Source organism: Hylaeus volcanicus, chromosome 4, assembly GCF_026283585.1.
Source record: "Hylaeus volcanicus isolate JK05 chromosome 4, UHH_iyHylVolc1.0_haploid, whole genome shotgun sequence".
NCBI classification, from domain to species: Eukaryota; Metazoa; Arthropoda; class Insecta; order Hymenoptera; family Colletidae; genus Hylaeus; species Hylaeus volcanicus.
The window spans coordinates 2,782,466-2,794,513 of record NC_071979.1 but is presented as its reverse complement, the minus strand read 5'-3'; the positions used below and the strand labels follow the sequence as shown (position 1 = coordinate 2,794,513).

General features: G+C 32.1%; 3 protein-coding genes across 3 annotated transcripts in view; 2 read left to right on the top strand and 1 right to left on the bottom strand.

The window, feature by feature from the left end:
- Positions 1 to 2,903: 2,903 nt before the first annotated feature.
- The window catches only part of LOC128875429 (protein N-terminal glutamine amidohydrolase-like), an 18,653-nt gene continuing 9,508 nt past the window's right edge, over positions 2,904 to 12,048 (top strand). Inside the window, exons 1-3 of the mRNA XM_054121003.1 lie at positions 2,904 to 3,284; positions 3,476 to 3,637; positions 11,633 to 11,786. Of these exons, the coding sequence (XP_053976978.1) occupies positions 3,178 to 3,284; positions 3,476 to 3,637; positions 11,633 to 11,786 (423 nt within the window). The 5' untranslated portion in view covers positions 2,904 to 3,177. The remainder of the gene's footprint in view (positions 3,285 to 3,475; positions 3,638 to 11,632; positions 11,787 to 12,048) is intronic.
- LOC128875425 (isochorismatase domain-containing protein 2-like) lies at positions 4,546 to 6,283 on the bottom strand. Its single transcript, XM_054120995.1, has 4 exons — positions 5,882 to 6,283; positions 5,223 to 5,366; positions 4,958 to 5,143; positions 4,546 to 4,877 (listed from the first exon to the last, which is right to left on the bottom strand). Exons 1-4 carry the CDS (start codon positions 6,008 to 6,010, stop codon positions 4,764 to 4,766), a joined length of 573 nt encoding a protein of 190 aa, XP_053976970.1. The 5' UTR covers positions 6,011 to 6,283; the 3' UTR covers positions 4,546 to 4,763.
- The window catches only part of LOC128875423 (cyclin-dependent kinase 4-like), a 125,160-nt gene continuing 120,300 nt past the window's right edge, over positions 7,189 to 12,048 (top strand). Inside the window, exon 1 of the mRNA XM_054120994.1 lies at positions 7,189 to 7,747. The gene's annotated coding sequence lies outside the window, so the exon portion shown is untranslated. The remainder of the gene's footprint in view (positions 7,748 to 12,048) is intronic.

The following is a 12,048-nucleotide window of genomic DNA, read 5'->3' as shown; positions in this document are numbered from 1 at the left end:
CACTCTAATAGATATCATGTATATTTATTCCAGTCAAGAAATGGACTTGAGTATAACCATTCTAACATTCTAATCATTCTCTCCCTCTCCCATTTTATCACACTCATGCCTTACATACTAATCCTATAGTTAATAGTCCTTAATCTACTAATGCTGCATGTAAACATACTAGAAAAGCAAAAATGTAATTTGTAGTCTTATCTTTGATCACCTGCTATATTTCCCTACTTTCCACTACCCTCTCAACCGCCTTCCTTTTACCAACGTTTTCTCTTTTAATTCTCCTCTTTCTAACTCCTGGCACTCCTCTATGAAGTGTTTCAATGTCCCTATTTGGAGTTTACACAATCCGCACTTCCTGTCCTTCTCTCTTAACAGATATATGTTTCCCTCTTCTAAATTTCCACATCTTATCCTGGCTATACATTCTTGGCTATCTCCTTTTCCTATTTTGGTTAAATATTCTGAACGTAGTGCTGTCACAATGTATTTATATCTGCTGTTGTATTTTCTCTTATTTTATATTATATTGCACATGTTTTTGCACTTGTTTATCTCTCTCCCTTAGCTCTTTCACTATGTCTCTCTCTCTCTCTTTTTCTCTTAACTTCTTGACTTCTGCTTGACTATAACCATTTCTCCTCTGTCACAATGTATTTATATCTGCTGTTGTACTTGGCTTCTCTTATTTTATATTATATTGCACATGTTTTTGCACTTGTTTATCTCTCTCCCTTAACTCTTTCACTACATCTTTCTCTTAACTCCTCGACTTCTGCGTGACTTATAGTCATTTCTCCTCGGATAATCCATTCTTTCTTTGATATTTCTGGTCTCTTTCATTGCTCTTTCCTTTTCTAAATGTCAAGATACAATGGGCTCTATATTGTGGCGTAAACGAAATTTTTTTTATATTATTAATTGACTAGATAGAAGTTTCGTTTTTTAAATGGAACTATATACAATTTTTGGGAAGATCATGCGATAGAGCTTTTCATAACGAATTCATTAAACCTTAATCTATTTACCCGATTTTTATTATTCTTTCAAATAGAACGCTTCGAAATTTACTGATTTTCAGCGGAAAAATCTCGGTTTGAGTGACAAATCATAAAAACGGGTTCTATTGTTGCGGTGTTTGACTCTGCTTGTTGAAACCGATAGGCTATCGGCGATAACAAGGGTCTACGCTCGGAACGGCAGACCCGAATGGAAAGTATTATCCATCACGGTCTACGTTTGAGGATGCGGCAAACTTTTACTGGTGGTTGGAAGAAGTTCCGGAGCTTATTTTCTTGTGAGGTCGTAAAATCGGTCGGAAATCGATCTTTACAACTTAAGCCGACCGCAATTAGTAATCTGACACCTTTTTAGACAATGACAAAGCTAGACTTTTCGTTCAGGACCGTCGATATCGGAATTAGGAGTTTCATATTTCAATAACTTTATTCTTCTTATGTATGTTCACACATAATTCTGTAACGGATAGACCAATTACCATAAAACTATTTCGTTTTGTAAAGTACATTCTGGGGGAGGAGTTGTAGTCTAGTTTTATAAAACTGACTCAAATATTCATGTTTTAAACTAATAACAATGACGAAAAGTATTACTTTTTACTTTCTAATACTTTTCTTTTAAGGAGGTTCAATTTTGTCCACTTTCTTTAATTTTTTTATTTAAGAAGTTTCCTCTTCCTTGGATTGTATGTGTGTAATATTAAGTTTAGAGAGCATCTTTTAACAAATTGCAGCATGATTGGATCAGCAATTTGTAAAATGACTTTGCTTATTGAAAATACTGTGGCAGGTAGGAACTTAGTTAACCAATCATCGTCAAAAGTTTTTGGTTTTTTCAGTTTGGAAAAATCCGAGATACTCATAATCAATGACCTGTGCCAATAAAGGAATAACTGCTGTTTCGATTTACGACCTCACAAGATCCCTACTAGCAACTATACATGCGTTTTAGGTTGAAATATTGAAAGAATACTCTTAAAATATTTATAAACGCATATTGATCATTGTCATCTGGTTAAGATAAGAAAATATATATCATTAATATAACAAACATGTAAGTGGTAGTCGAATTCAAATAAAAACGTCTGCAACGGTTAGCAATCAGAGACTTTACTCGCTCGGTCATGGCTCTGTTAAAAACATCACTCATACCTTTAAATGTAAAGCACACAGTAATTTTAAATGACGAAGTTGATATAGCTTCTTTCATTTCTCTGCTGTTTCACTCGATATAACGTCATTGAACATAGCGTGAAGCACTAATTAGATAAAGGATATACAAAAGTTCGACCTTATAAGTTATTTTAATGAGCAAGAAGCGACGAAAATATCGGTTTTTAAGGTTTTTAAGAATGGCGCACTAATGATAAAAATCTGGAACAATTGAAGATGACAGTAACGATAACATCTGCTTACTGTAAAAATGTAATTTTAGTGCTCTGACAATATCTCTGCAAAATCGGGATTGTTCACTTTTTTCATTTATTTATTTTTTACAACATGGTTTATCAATTAAAAAATTGGAAAAAATTCTATGAAACATATCTCATTGCTAGAATGGTGACAGACTTTTTTTTTCAAAACTTTCATGTAGGAGCAATCGGTTAACAATGTAATTTTCGACTTTTGTCCTTTAATCCTGTCATAATTTTTTTCATCAACTTATAATTATTATGATAATGTAAAAAGTTAACAACTATAGTCGAAATGTTGCACAATAATCTTCCAACCATACGAAATATTATTTAATATTATTACGACTTTTTATTTCGTTGTCGCTTTATGGAGTTCACTCCAGAGAAAAAAACAGCCAGTAAAGGTCATTTAAATTTCGTGACCCGGAAGCTACTAATCAATACCACTTGACGATTATCTACACGTACTTATATCTACTATTTCGAGCAAATATAAATACCCATATATATTAAACGAGAATAATCAACATTAAGAGTACAAAAATATTTGACAAAAGTTCTTGCTTCAAGTAGAACAACAATAAACAATTGTCCTTATGAACTACGTTGTTTTGACGTTGGTAATAACCGGTGAAAAAAGCCCGGTATAACTTGCAGAGGAGATTTGTTACGGGTTATTCGTACATTGAATACGGTGATAGTATTATTTGAATCGCACAGTTGTGATATTCTGTAATCCAATCATGCCAATAATAGGCGGTTCGAAATTGTTGAAATTTGCAAGACTAACCGATAAAGCTTACGCACCTACAAAAGGATCAAAGGTTGCTGCAGGCTATGATCTAAGAAGGTAAATTTTATCATTTTTGTATTTCACACGTGGAGTATGTTGAGTCATGTTTCAAACAACAATGAAAAGTATCATATTAGTTAAGTGACTTAGCATATTTACTCCAAATTTCTAAAATTCTCTAAGGCATAGGTGTGTTCAATTTTTTTGAAACCAGTCAATGATGAATGTTATGTTACTTTATTTGACAGTGCCTATGAGTATGTTGTACCAGCACATGGCAAAGAATTAATTAAAACTGACATACAAGTTGAAGTTCCCGAAGGCACATATGGAAGAGTTGCACCACGATCAGGGCTAGCATGGAAAAATCACATCGATGTAGGTGCTGGTGTCATTGATGCAGACTATCGGTAAGTTATTTACAGATATCATAACTATATTAAAATAATAGGCATTAAATAAATTAAAAGTATCTGAAATTGGCATTAATCTATCCACATATAGAAAGAAAACTCCACATATATTACAGTAAAATGAATAAAATAAATAAAATTAATCAAATTTCCGTAGTAAGGCTTTAAAATATTTCATGCACGATTGCTCCAAATATTTGCATGAATATTCATGTTTCTTTCTAACATTAATAAAGTTTAAATACATATAGACAAAACATAGAAAGGTCTGAGTATACGTCATTGATATTGTTTTATTCTTACAATATTTCATTATTTATCTTTCTATTACTGCAAAAAATAATAAAAGACAGCAAAGTTAAAAATTACAAAAGATAAAAATACTTGAAATAAATTTCAAAGAATTCAATTTAAAACTATTAAGTTTATTTATATTTGTTTTAGAACATTGATTTAGTAAACTACATATAAAAAGTTTAAGTAAAAAAATATGAGACCATTTAAATTAAATAAGAACCTTGAGTATATAAATACAGTTTTTTTAAAAGACTATTATGTATTGAGATATATATTCTACTTTAGGGGAGAAATGTTTAAGAAACACTATTCTAAACAATATAACAAAAAAATAGGTGTATTCGAGCACATTGTTTTCAATGGTTATATATGTGTGATTACACATTTATATGCTGGATATTGAAATCTATGGTCTTTTCAATATAGGGGAAATGTAGGAGTAGTACTATTTAATCATGGTAATGAGGAGTTTAAAGTTTCTCCTGGAGATCGTGTAGCACAATTGATTTGTGAGCGAATTATGTATCCTGAACTTGAAGAAGTCGATAGTTTACACGAGACAGAAAGAGGAGAAGGAGGTTTTGGTTCAACAGGAAAGAACTAACATAATCAGTTAGGTTTCTTGTATTACACCCCTGTACACCTATATCAACAAAGTATTCATATTTTTTAAATAAAATAAGTTTTGTATATACTGTGTCATTATTGTATACCCTTTATAAAAATAGTTCATTCTAATAATTTCTCAAAAACTAGGCATGGTATAATATAACGTGTCGTAATGAAACTTTACAGTTTGTTGGGAAGACCTGTATCAAATCTAGTGTTAGTGTCTTGTCAAATGTAGTATATTCTTAAACTCCTTATGTGTTGAATCACGCAGTAGTTTGAATAAAACATTTTCCACCGTAGTTATATGACATCCTATTCCTCTCATTCTCTGTTAAAATAATGAAAATTAAACACAATATCCATCTTTTATATTTATATCTACATCTTTATACAAAATCTGATTTTCACCTCTAGAGAGTACATTTTCAATTCTTGTGTGTATGAAGTGGTACAATCTGCGACAACGTGTACTTCATACTCATTTATTCTTAGATCAATCGCAGTCAATTCTACGCATACATGGGTTTCCATACCAATTAAAATAATTGCATCTGGTTTCTCCCCAGAACAAATCACAGAAAGTTCTTTAAGTACCTAGAATGAATAAAAATGTTATTTAGAAAGGAAACAACTGAGGCAGTATTATATTATACATATGATATAAAGTTATTACCGGAGGTATATACATGCTACAATGAGTCTTTGTAAATGGTCCTTTGGCACTAGAAATATCTAATTCTGAAACTGTTTTTCCAAGAATCTCTGGAGTTTGTTCTGCGACGATCATTGGAACTTCCAACATTTTTAATGCAGTTATCTACACAAATTATGTACAATTAACCAATACGAAGGTTATTAGTTATTTAGTTTAAACAAATTTACTTATTTGTAATTTTGGTACATTAAAGCACCAACCTTCTATGTCCTCAACCTAATCATTATGCATAACGTAAGTCTCAACCTGCGAGCCATTACAATGCATCTATAAGAACTATAGTAGCCATAATATTTTGCTTATTTTCATACTCTCACATTTATCATAATTATAAAGTAGGCTTGTAATTTATTAGATAAACAGTAAGCAAAATTTGTTGGTTAAGGAAGTTTCAACATACAGGTATATATTCTAAAGGTCATCAGGCTGAGACTTGGATTATTTTTGTACATAGATTTATTGTAGAGATGGTTTCATGAAGATTGGTATTTTAATGTAACAAAATGACAAGCAAGTGTCATTAAACTAGAACTATAAATAAATGAATGTGGAGACGCTGAATTAATTTCTATACTTGCATATGATTGAATCGAGTAACTGATATCTTTAATACTTACCAGTTTTGCCGAATTTTGTATAATTCTTTGGAAATCATATGTGACTCTGGCATTTCTTTCTTGCATGTCACATAATAGCAGGGCGCTTCTACCCTGTTTAAGGAGTGCTCTTGCAGCATTCATTATCATTATTTATCATTAAAATGTGCTATTAGTTGTTCCTTCAGCGGAGAGATTTGTTCATAAAAGTACCGACTTTTATGTATTTATAGTGTGACGCACTTGATATATTTATGTAATTTGTAAAAAATGTTCATGGGCAATCTTAGTTTTACTAACTTTGTATATGTTCCATTTGATCGACTTTAAACAAATACTCTCAATGTGCGAGCATCGTAATTAGCAGTTTGAGTGCCGTGGCAAAAACTAGACTGTGATGTTAGATTCTGTTCCCAGTCGCGCATGCCCGTCGAGAAAAAATCATCGTTACGTGAGGAATGTAAATAGAACACGTATGCGGAACGCACAGTGGAAACGATATGTGTCAAGTATACTCGAATAAAAATATCCAAGCAAAAGTACGATTAGAAATTGTAGGAAAATAGTTATTGGAGGACAGTCAAAGAGTAAAGATCAAAGTGTTGACTCTTCATATCAGGCAATGAGTTAATAATTACCATACGAACAAGCAGTATTAGCATAATTGATAATTACATCAATCAATTGTCAATAGAAGATTCCTTTTAATAAAACAATTGCATTGCATTAAATAGGTGCATTTACTTTTATAATATTATAATTATTTACACATATATATATATATATATTAGTAATTACCATACGAACAAGCAGTATTAGCATAATTGATAATTACATCAATCAATTGTCATTACATAACAAATGATTGTGGAATGTAAATATTTGTATCATAGGTCATTCCATGTGAATATCATTGTTACGATATAATAACTATTAAGCTTGTATGTATTTTAAAATTCTAATTGTTCGTTTTTTGTCAAATCCTTTATTTCTATTTGAAACACAGTACCCAAAACCCTATTGCATAATTGTTTAAGTACTACTGCTTGTCGAAATAGATTCTTGAAGTACTATGGCTTGTTCCGCATATCCTTAGAAACTTGTAAGAAATGGCAAGTCCATTTAATTTTAATTGTATTTTATAGGATTAGTGTTATTTTTATAATATTTGTCAAAGTCGAAATCAAACATGCTATACTTTAAACTCTGTTCAAGTACTAAGTATTTTACGTTACTTAGAAAGCTTCGCCAGAAAAATCAAACGTTTATCAAAAATTACTGTCGCTTACAATTACAAGTGATCTCAGAATAGAATAATATACCACAACCGTATAATATTTAAGGGTTATTCGGTTGAAATATGTGTACAGTTTCCTCGGAAAAACGCCGGTGCGTGGAATGCGAACGTGCACCGGCAGCATTAAATTTGTAAAACATATTTTCTAATATACATTCCGTGGCGCACGGTTTAGTGATTTAAATCGACTCATTTTGGCGCATGCGCGAAACTGCAGCGACCCAGGTGCGTGCGAGTCAGATACGAGAAGGCCACACATAGCGGCAGCAACGACCGGTGGTAGTGGTAGTCAAACAATGCTGTTCCGATTCGTCGGTTGCACGAACTCGTTTTGAGTTTACCAAGCTGTTCGACCAATCGGCAACGATGTTCGTGTACGGTACGTCGAGCGAGATCTCGCTGACGTTTTAATGATCGAAACTGCGAGTCGTTGTATCACGTTGATATAAAATTTGAATATACGTGTAGTTCGAGCCAAGACGAGTTTGTAAACAAAGAATGGCCGTGGAGCCTCGTGAGACTGAGCACACGAAGCCGCTGGTGCAGCTTTTTCCGAAAGCATCAGAGTGCGTGTACACGAGTTGTTACTGGTAAGTGTTCAACAAAATTCGCTCGACTTTCCCAGTGTCCGAGAAATTATCGATTTAATGAAATAAACGTGTCGTATTGCGGTATATCCCGTGGTGGATCGATACGTTGCAGTGGTACAGAGACGGCAGTGCGATATGCCGCCGCCATCTTTGATATGTATAAAATACATATCCGCGAATCACGGCGCATCGTCTGCTCGGTTTTGAAACGTACCGCGCGTAACGTATCTCTCTGCTTCCTGCTAGAACTTGCAACTTTTACCTTCGTTATCATTATTTAGCGAGAATATACGAGCGTACATGTTCCTGCAATTAATAATGCATGAAAGCTGCTACTGGATAATCCGCACGACACTATCGTGCTTCGCCTCGCACGAACGTACGGTAGATTTTCAACTCCTTCGTGTCCGTATTCATTATTTCCTTTTTTATAATGCACGCCAGCCTGGTTTGTTGGAAATACGATGAAATTGCAAACAAAATATTGGGAATGATGGTTTAGATTGTATTCACGATTATTTTATTGTTACTTTGGAAAGTCGGAATATGGTTGCAAGTAGTTTATGAATCGTAATAAATTATCCATGAAAGGTAAACACAATTGATGTAATGGCAAACACTTGCAAATAATTATTTGTATTCGTTATGTTCTATCAATAAGAATATATCGGTCGTACAAACAGTTTTCTTTTTTTCTTGATGAAACCAGAAATTATGTGAACGCGTTGAACCCATATTGGTCATGTACAATGTATAAATGTTTATGGATATATAATCTGTTGGTTAATTAATATAAGCATTATCAAACAAAATGTAAACGTTTTCGATCGTTGTGCTTTAGCGAGCTTGTGTGCGCTTAATTATTAATATCTTGAAACAAATTAATATTTGTTTTGGGTATTAGTTTATATTAAATTACTCCATGCTTGTGAAATGTTGTTTAGAAAATTTATACAAGAATTTTCTAATAAACAAACATGTTACTACATGATTTTGTTTATAAATAATTATCGATTCAAAATATTATCGTAAAGGAACAACTACAATTATTATTTTCTAAACAATTTTCTAAACAATTTTCTAAACAAACGTTATTGATTCAAGAAATCATCGTAAAAGAATAATTCCTATACTTAAAAATGACAATTATCGTTGTTCCTCTACAATCATTTTTTGAATCGTTAAATATTTATAAACATAGCATAGTGTCATGTTTGTTCGTATTAAAAAATTTAATTTGTTGGTTAGCGTTCCCTTCGTACAGTTGATTTCAGAAGCATGGAGTAAATTAATATAAACTAATAGCCAAAACAAATATTAATTAAATACAAGAATTTTCTAATAAACAAACATGTCACTACATGATTTTGTTGATAAATAATTATCGTAAAGGAACAACGACAATTGTTATTTTGTCATGTAAAGAAAATGTGTACAAGAATTTTCTAATAAATAAGGATAGGCAAAGACAAAGTAAATTTGATGAAGAAACGAAAGAAAGAATATGTTTCAGATTGTTGTTGTTTTTAAGTATAGAATTTATTTTTCTACGATGATTTCTGGAATCAATAACGTTTATTTAATAAATAACAATTGTCGTTGTTCCTTCACGATAATTTTTTGAATCGATAATTATTTATCAACAAATTCATGTGATGACATGTTTGTTTATTAGAAAATTTATACAAGAATTTTCTAATAAATAAAGACAGATAAAAACAAAGTAAATTTGACAAATTGTAATAATTTCAATAAATAATTATGCATGCGACGATGGTCTTGCCATCAAAACCGTTCGTATAATTTTTTGGTTAGTCAATAAATAAAGAAAAATTGTACGACCACTTCTATAGTTTCGTTTTGAATAATAAAAACAGCCTGAAACTGGCGTGTACCGAAAACGCCACGGTGGGAATGAAAGGGTTAATGACAAACACGCGGCGGCTTACTAGCTCTGGCTTAATCACCCTCTGCGTATGCAGTTACCTCATTTCCATCCACTGTTTCGCAAAGCTTTGAATACATTCATTTAACCAGTCGTACCACTTATCATCCACGATTAACAACATTTTCCCGTGTAGCTTACGTTCGCGTTTGTTTACATACGTTTTATAAACGTCCTTCGTAAGAAACTCTTTCCTCTGTGTTGATACTGTTGTACCTTTTTCCATCGCATTTGCGTCGAAGCACATACGATACTCAACAAAAGTTTCAGACCACTTACGGTGCGTTACATCTGTTACATTTTTACGGGTAAAGAAAGAGTACAAATTTACGCTTACATATTTTATTTCACCAATGTTATTGTACAGTGTACCGTACGAAATAAGAGATAAAAATAGTACAAATTCAACGGAGAATGTAATATTTATTTATTTATTTCATATGATTTTTCAATTACTTTTTCTTCGAACTTTATCCAAAGAATCCCAGAGATGTTCAATAATCAAGGGGAAAATTTAATAATTTAAGGGGATATTTTATTCTACAGCGTCAATTTTTAGTCCTTGAACTGTTTTTTTTTTTTTTTTTTTTTTTTTTTTTTTTTTTTTTTTTATATATGTATATCTATTCGCATTTGAAAAAATATGCACAATTTTTTGCTGGTAAAAATAATCAAAATTAAATCAATATGGTTCTTTCTGAAAAAGTATGTTCAACGAATCTTGGCCATTCTGCTTGTCTGAAATGAAAAAATTAAGAAACATTTTTATTATCATTAGCGTCGCTATGGCCCGTACAGAATAATTATAAAATATTAAGAACTGCAGCACTTCAAAGTTGGAATATTGTTTTTTCTTTCTTTTCTTTTCATCCTTAGTATATCAAAAAAAAATATTTAGAATAATCAGAATTTGAAAACCACGGTTCAGGTGATAAAGGCACACGTGCTGAAGATTCGCTCCAAATTTGAAGTCATTCGGTCAACTAAAACTCAAGATACTATGGCAACCTTTTTAAAAAAATTATGGCTAGAAGGAAATTGTCTTTAAAGTTTTTCTATAAATACGTACTAAATACGTATACTTACGATTACGATTAAACCCAAATCCTCGCTTACTTGCTTCTTGAAAATGAATGTCGCTTTTGCACATTTTACACATTACCAGAATTGTAGTAAAAACTGCAAAGAAATTTATTTATCGTTCTCTTTAAGACGTTCCTAACTTCGTTAATTTTCCGAAATCAATAAAATCCTTTGGCAGATATATTTTTAAAACTCTACACTTTGAGAAAACACAAAAAAGATTCGTATGTTGAAGGCTCTAGACTAAAATACTCCCTTAAATCGGGACTTTCACTGGCCAACAGATAACTTTTAATCTTTCGTTATCTTCTATCTATGTATTTAATTATGCTCCCCTTCCATTTTTCCCATTTGCAGATTTTTTTTTTACAATTTCCTTCTTATATCTAAACTCGTTTCTTCTAAATCTTTTAAATACTTTTTTAAAATTCTATTGTACGTATATGTGGTACACTAGTATAGTATATAAAGTGCAATGATAAATATACAATTTAGTTCTTATATCTAACCTCGTTCTCTTCTGAATATTTTAAATAATTTCTTACAATTCTATTGTACGTATATGTAGTACACTAGTATAGTATATAAAGTGCAATGATAAATATACAATTTCGTTCTTATATCTAACCTCGTTCTCTTCTAAATATTTTAAATAATTTCTTACAATTCTATTGTACGTATATGTAGTACACTAGTATATATAAAGTGGAATGATAAATATACATCATATTTATTTCGTTAACACTAATTTATTTGAATGTGATGCACGCTTCATACGGTGGCCTAAGACTTTTGCACTGCATATGAATTGTTGTTTCACGTACTTACTCGCCTGCAAGAACAAACTGTTATTCTAGCGAGGAAAATGTGTGGAAGCTGTGTCAGGACGTAGCTACGAGACACGGATCGGAAATAAGTCATTGCTATGTTGCTTTCGTGAGCAACCCCTGGCGTAGCGTACCTCTATGGCGGCAACGGGCAGGAAAGGACGAGGACAAGCTCGTAGTTTGGGTCAGTTGGAATATGAAATCAATGCGAAGAAACCGCAGTGTCCCGTTTAACCCTTTCGCTGTTTAATACGGTGTTCATCGAGCCGAGTCTCGGTCGGAGCTGAAATATTTCGATTCGAAGCATAGATGAAGTTTTATCTCGCCTCGTACACAGTGGCGGATTTATACAGAGACTAAATGGGCGGTGTCTAATTTAGTTAATGGAGTATTTAGTAATCATTTTGTACTAATTTATACCACAAAGAATAATTTTGTACTTTCTG

Bases quoted from the DNA above. Each gene is read 5' to 3' on its own strand.
- LOC128875425 (XM_054120995.1), bottom strand. From the start codon at position 6,010: ATGATAATGAATGCTGCAAGAGCACTCCTTAAACAGGGTAGAAGCGCC. The intron at 5,144-5,222 runs GTAATAACTTTA...TATTCATTCTAG, and splicing joins GTAGCATGTATATACCTCCG to GTACTTAAAGAACTTTCTGT. The intron at 4,878-4,957 runs GTGAAAATCAGA...TTATTTTAACAG, and splicing joins TGAAAATGTACTCTCTAGAG to AGAATGAGAGGAATAGGATG.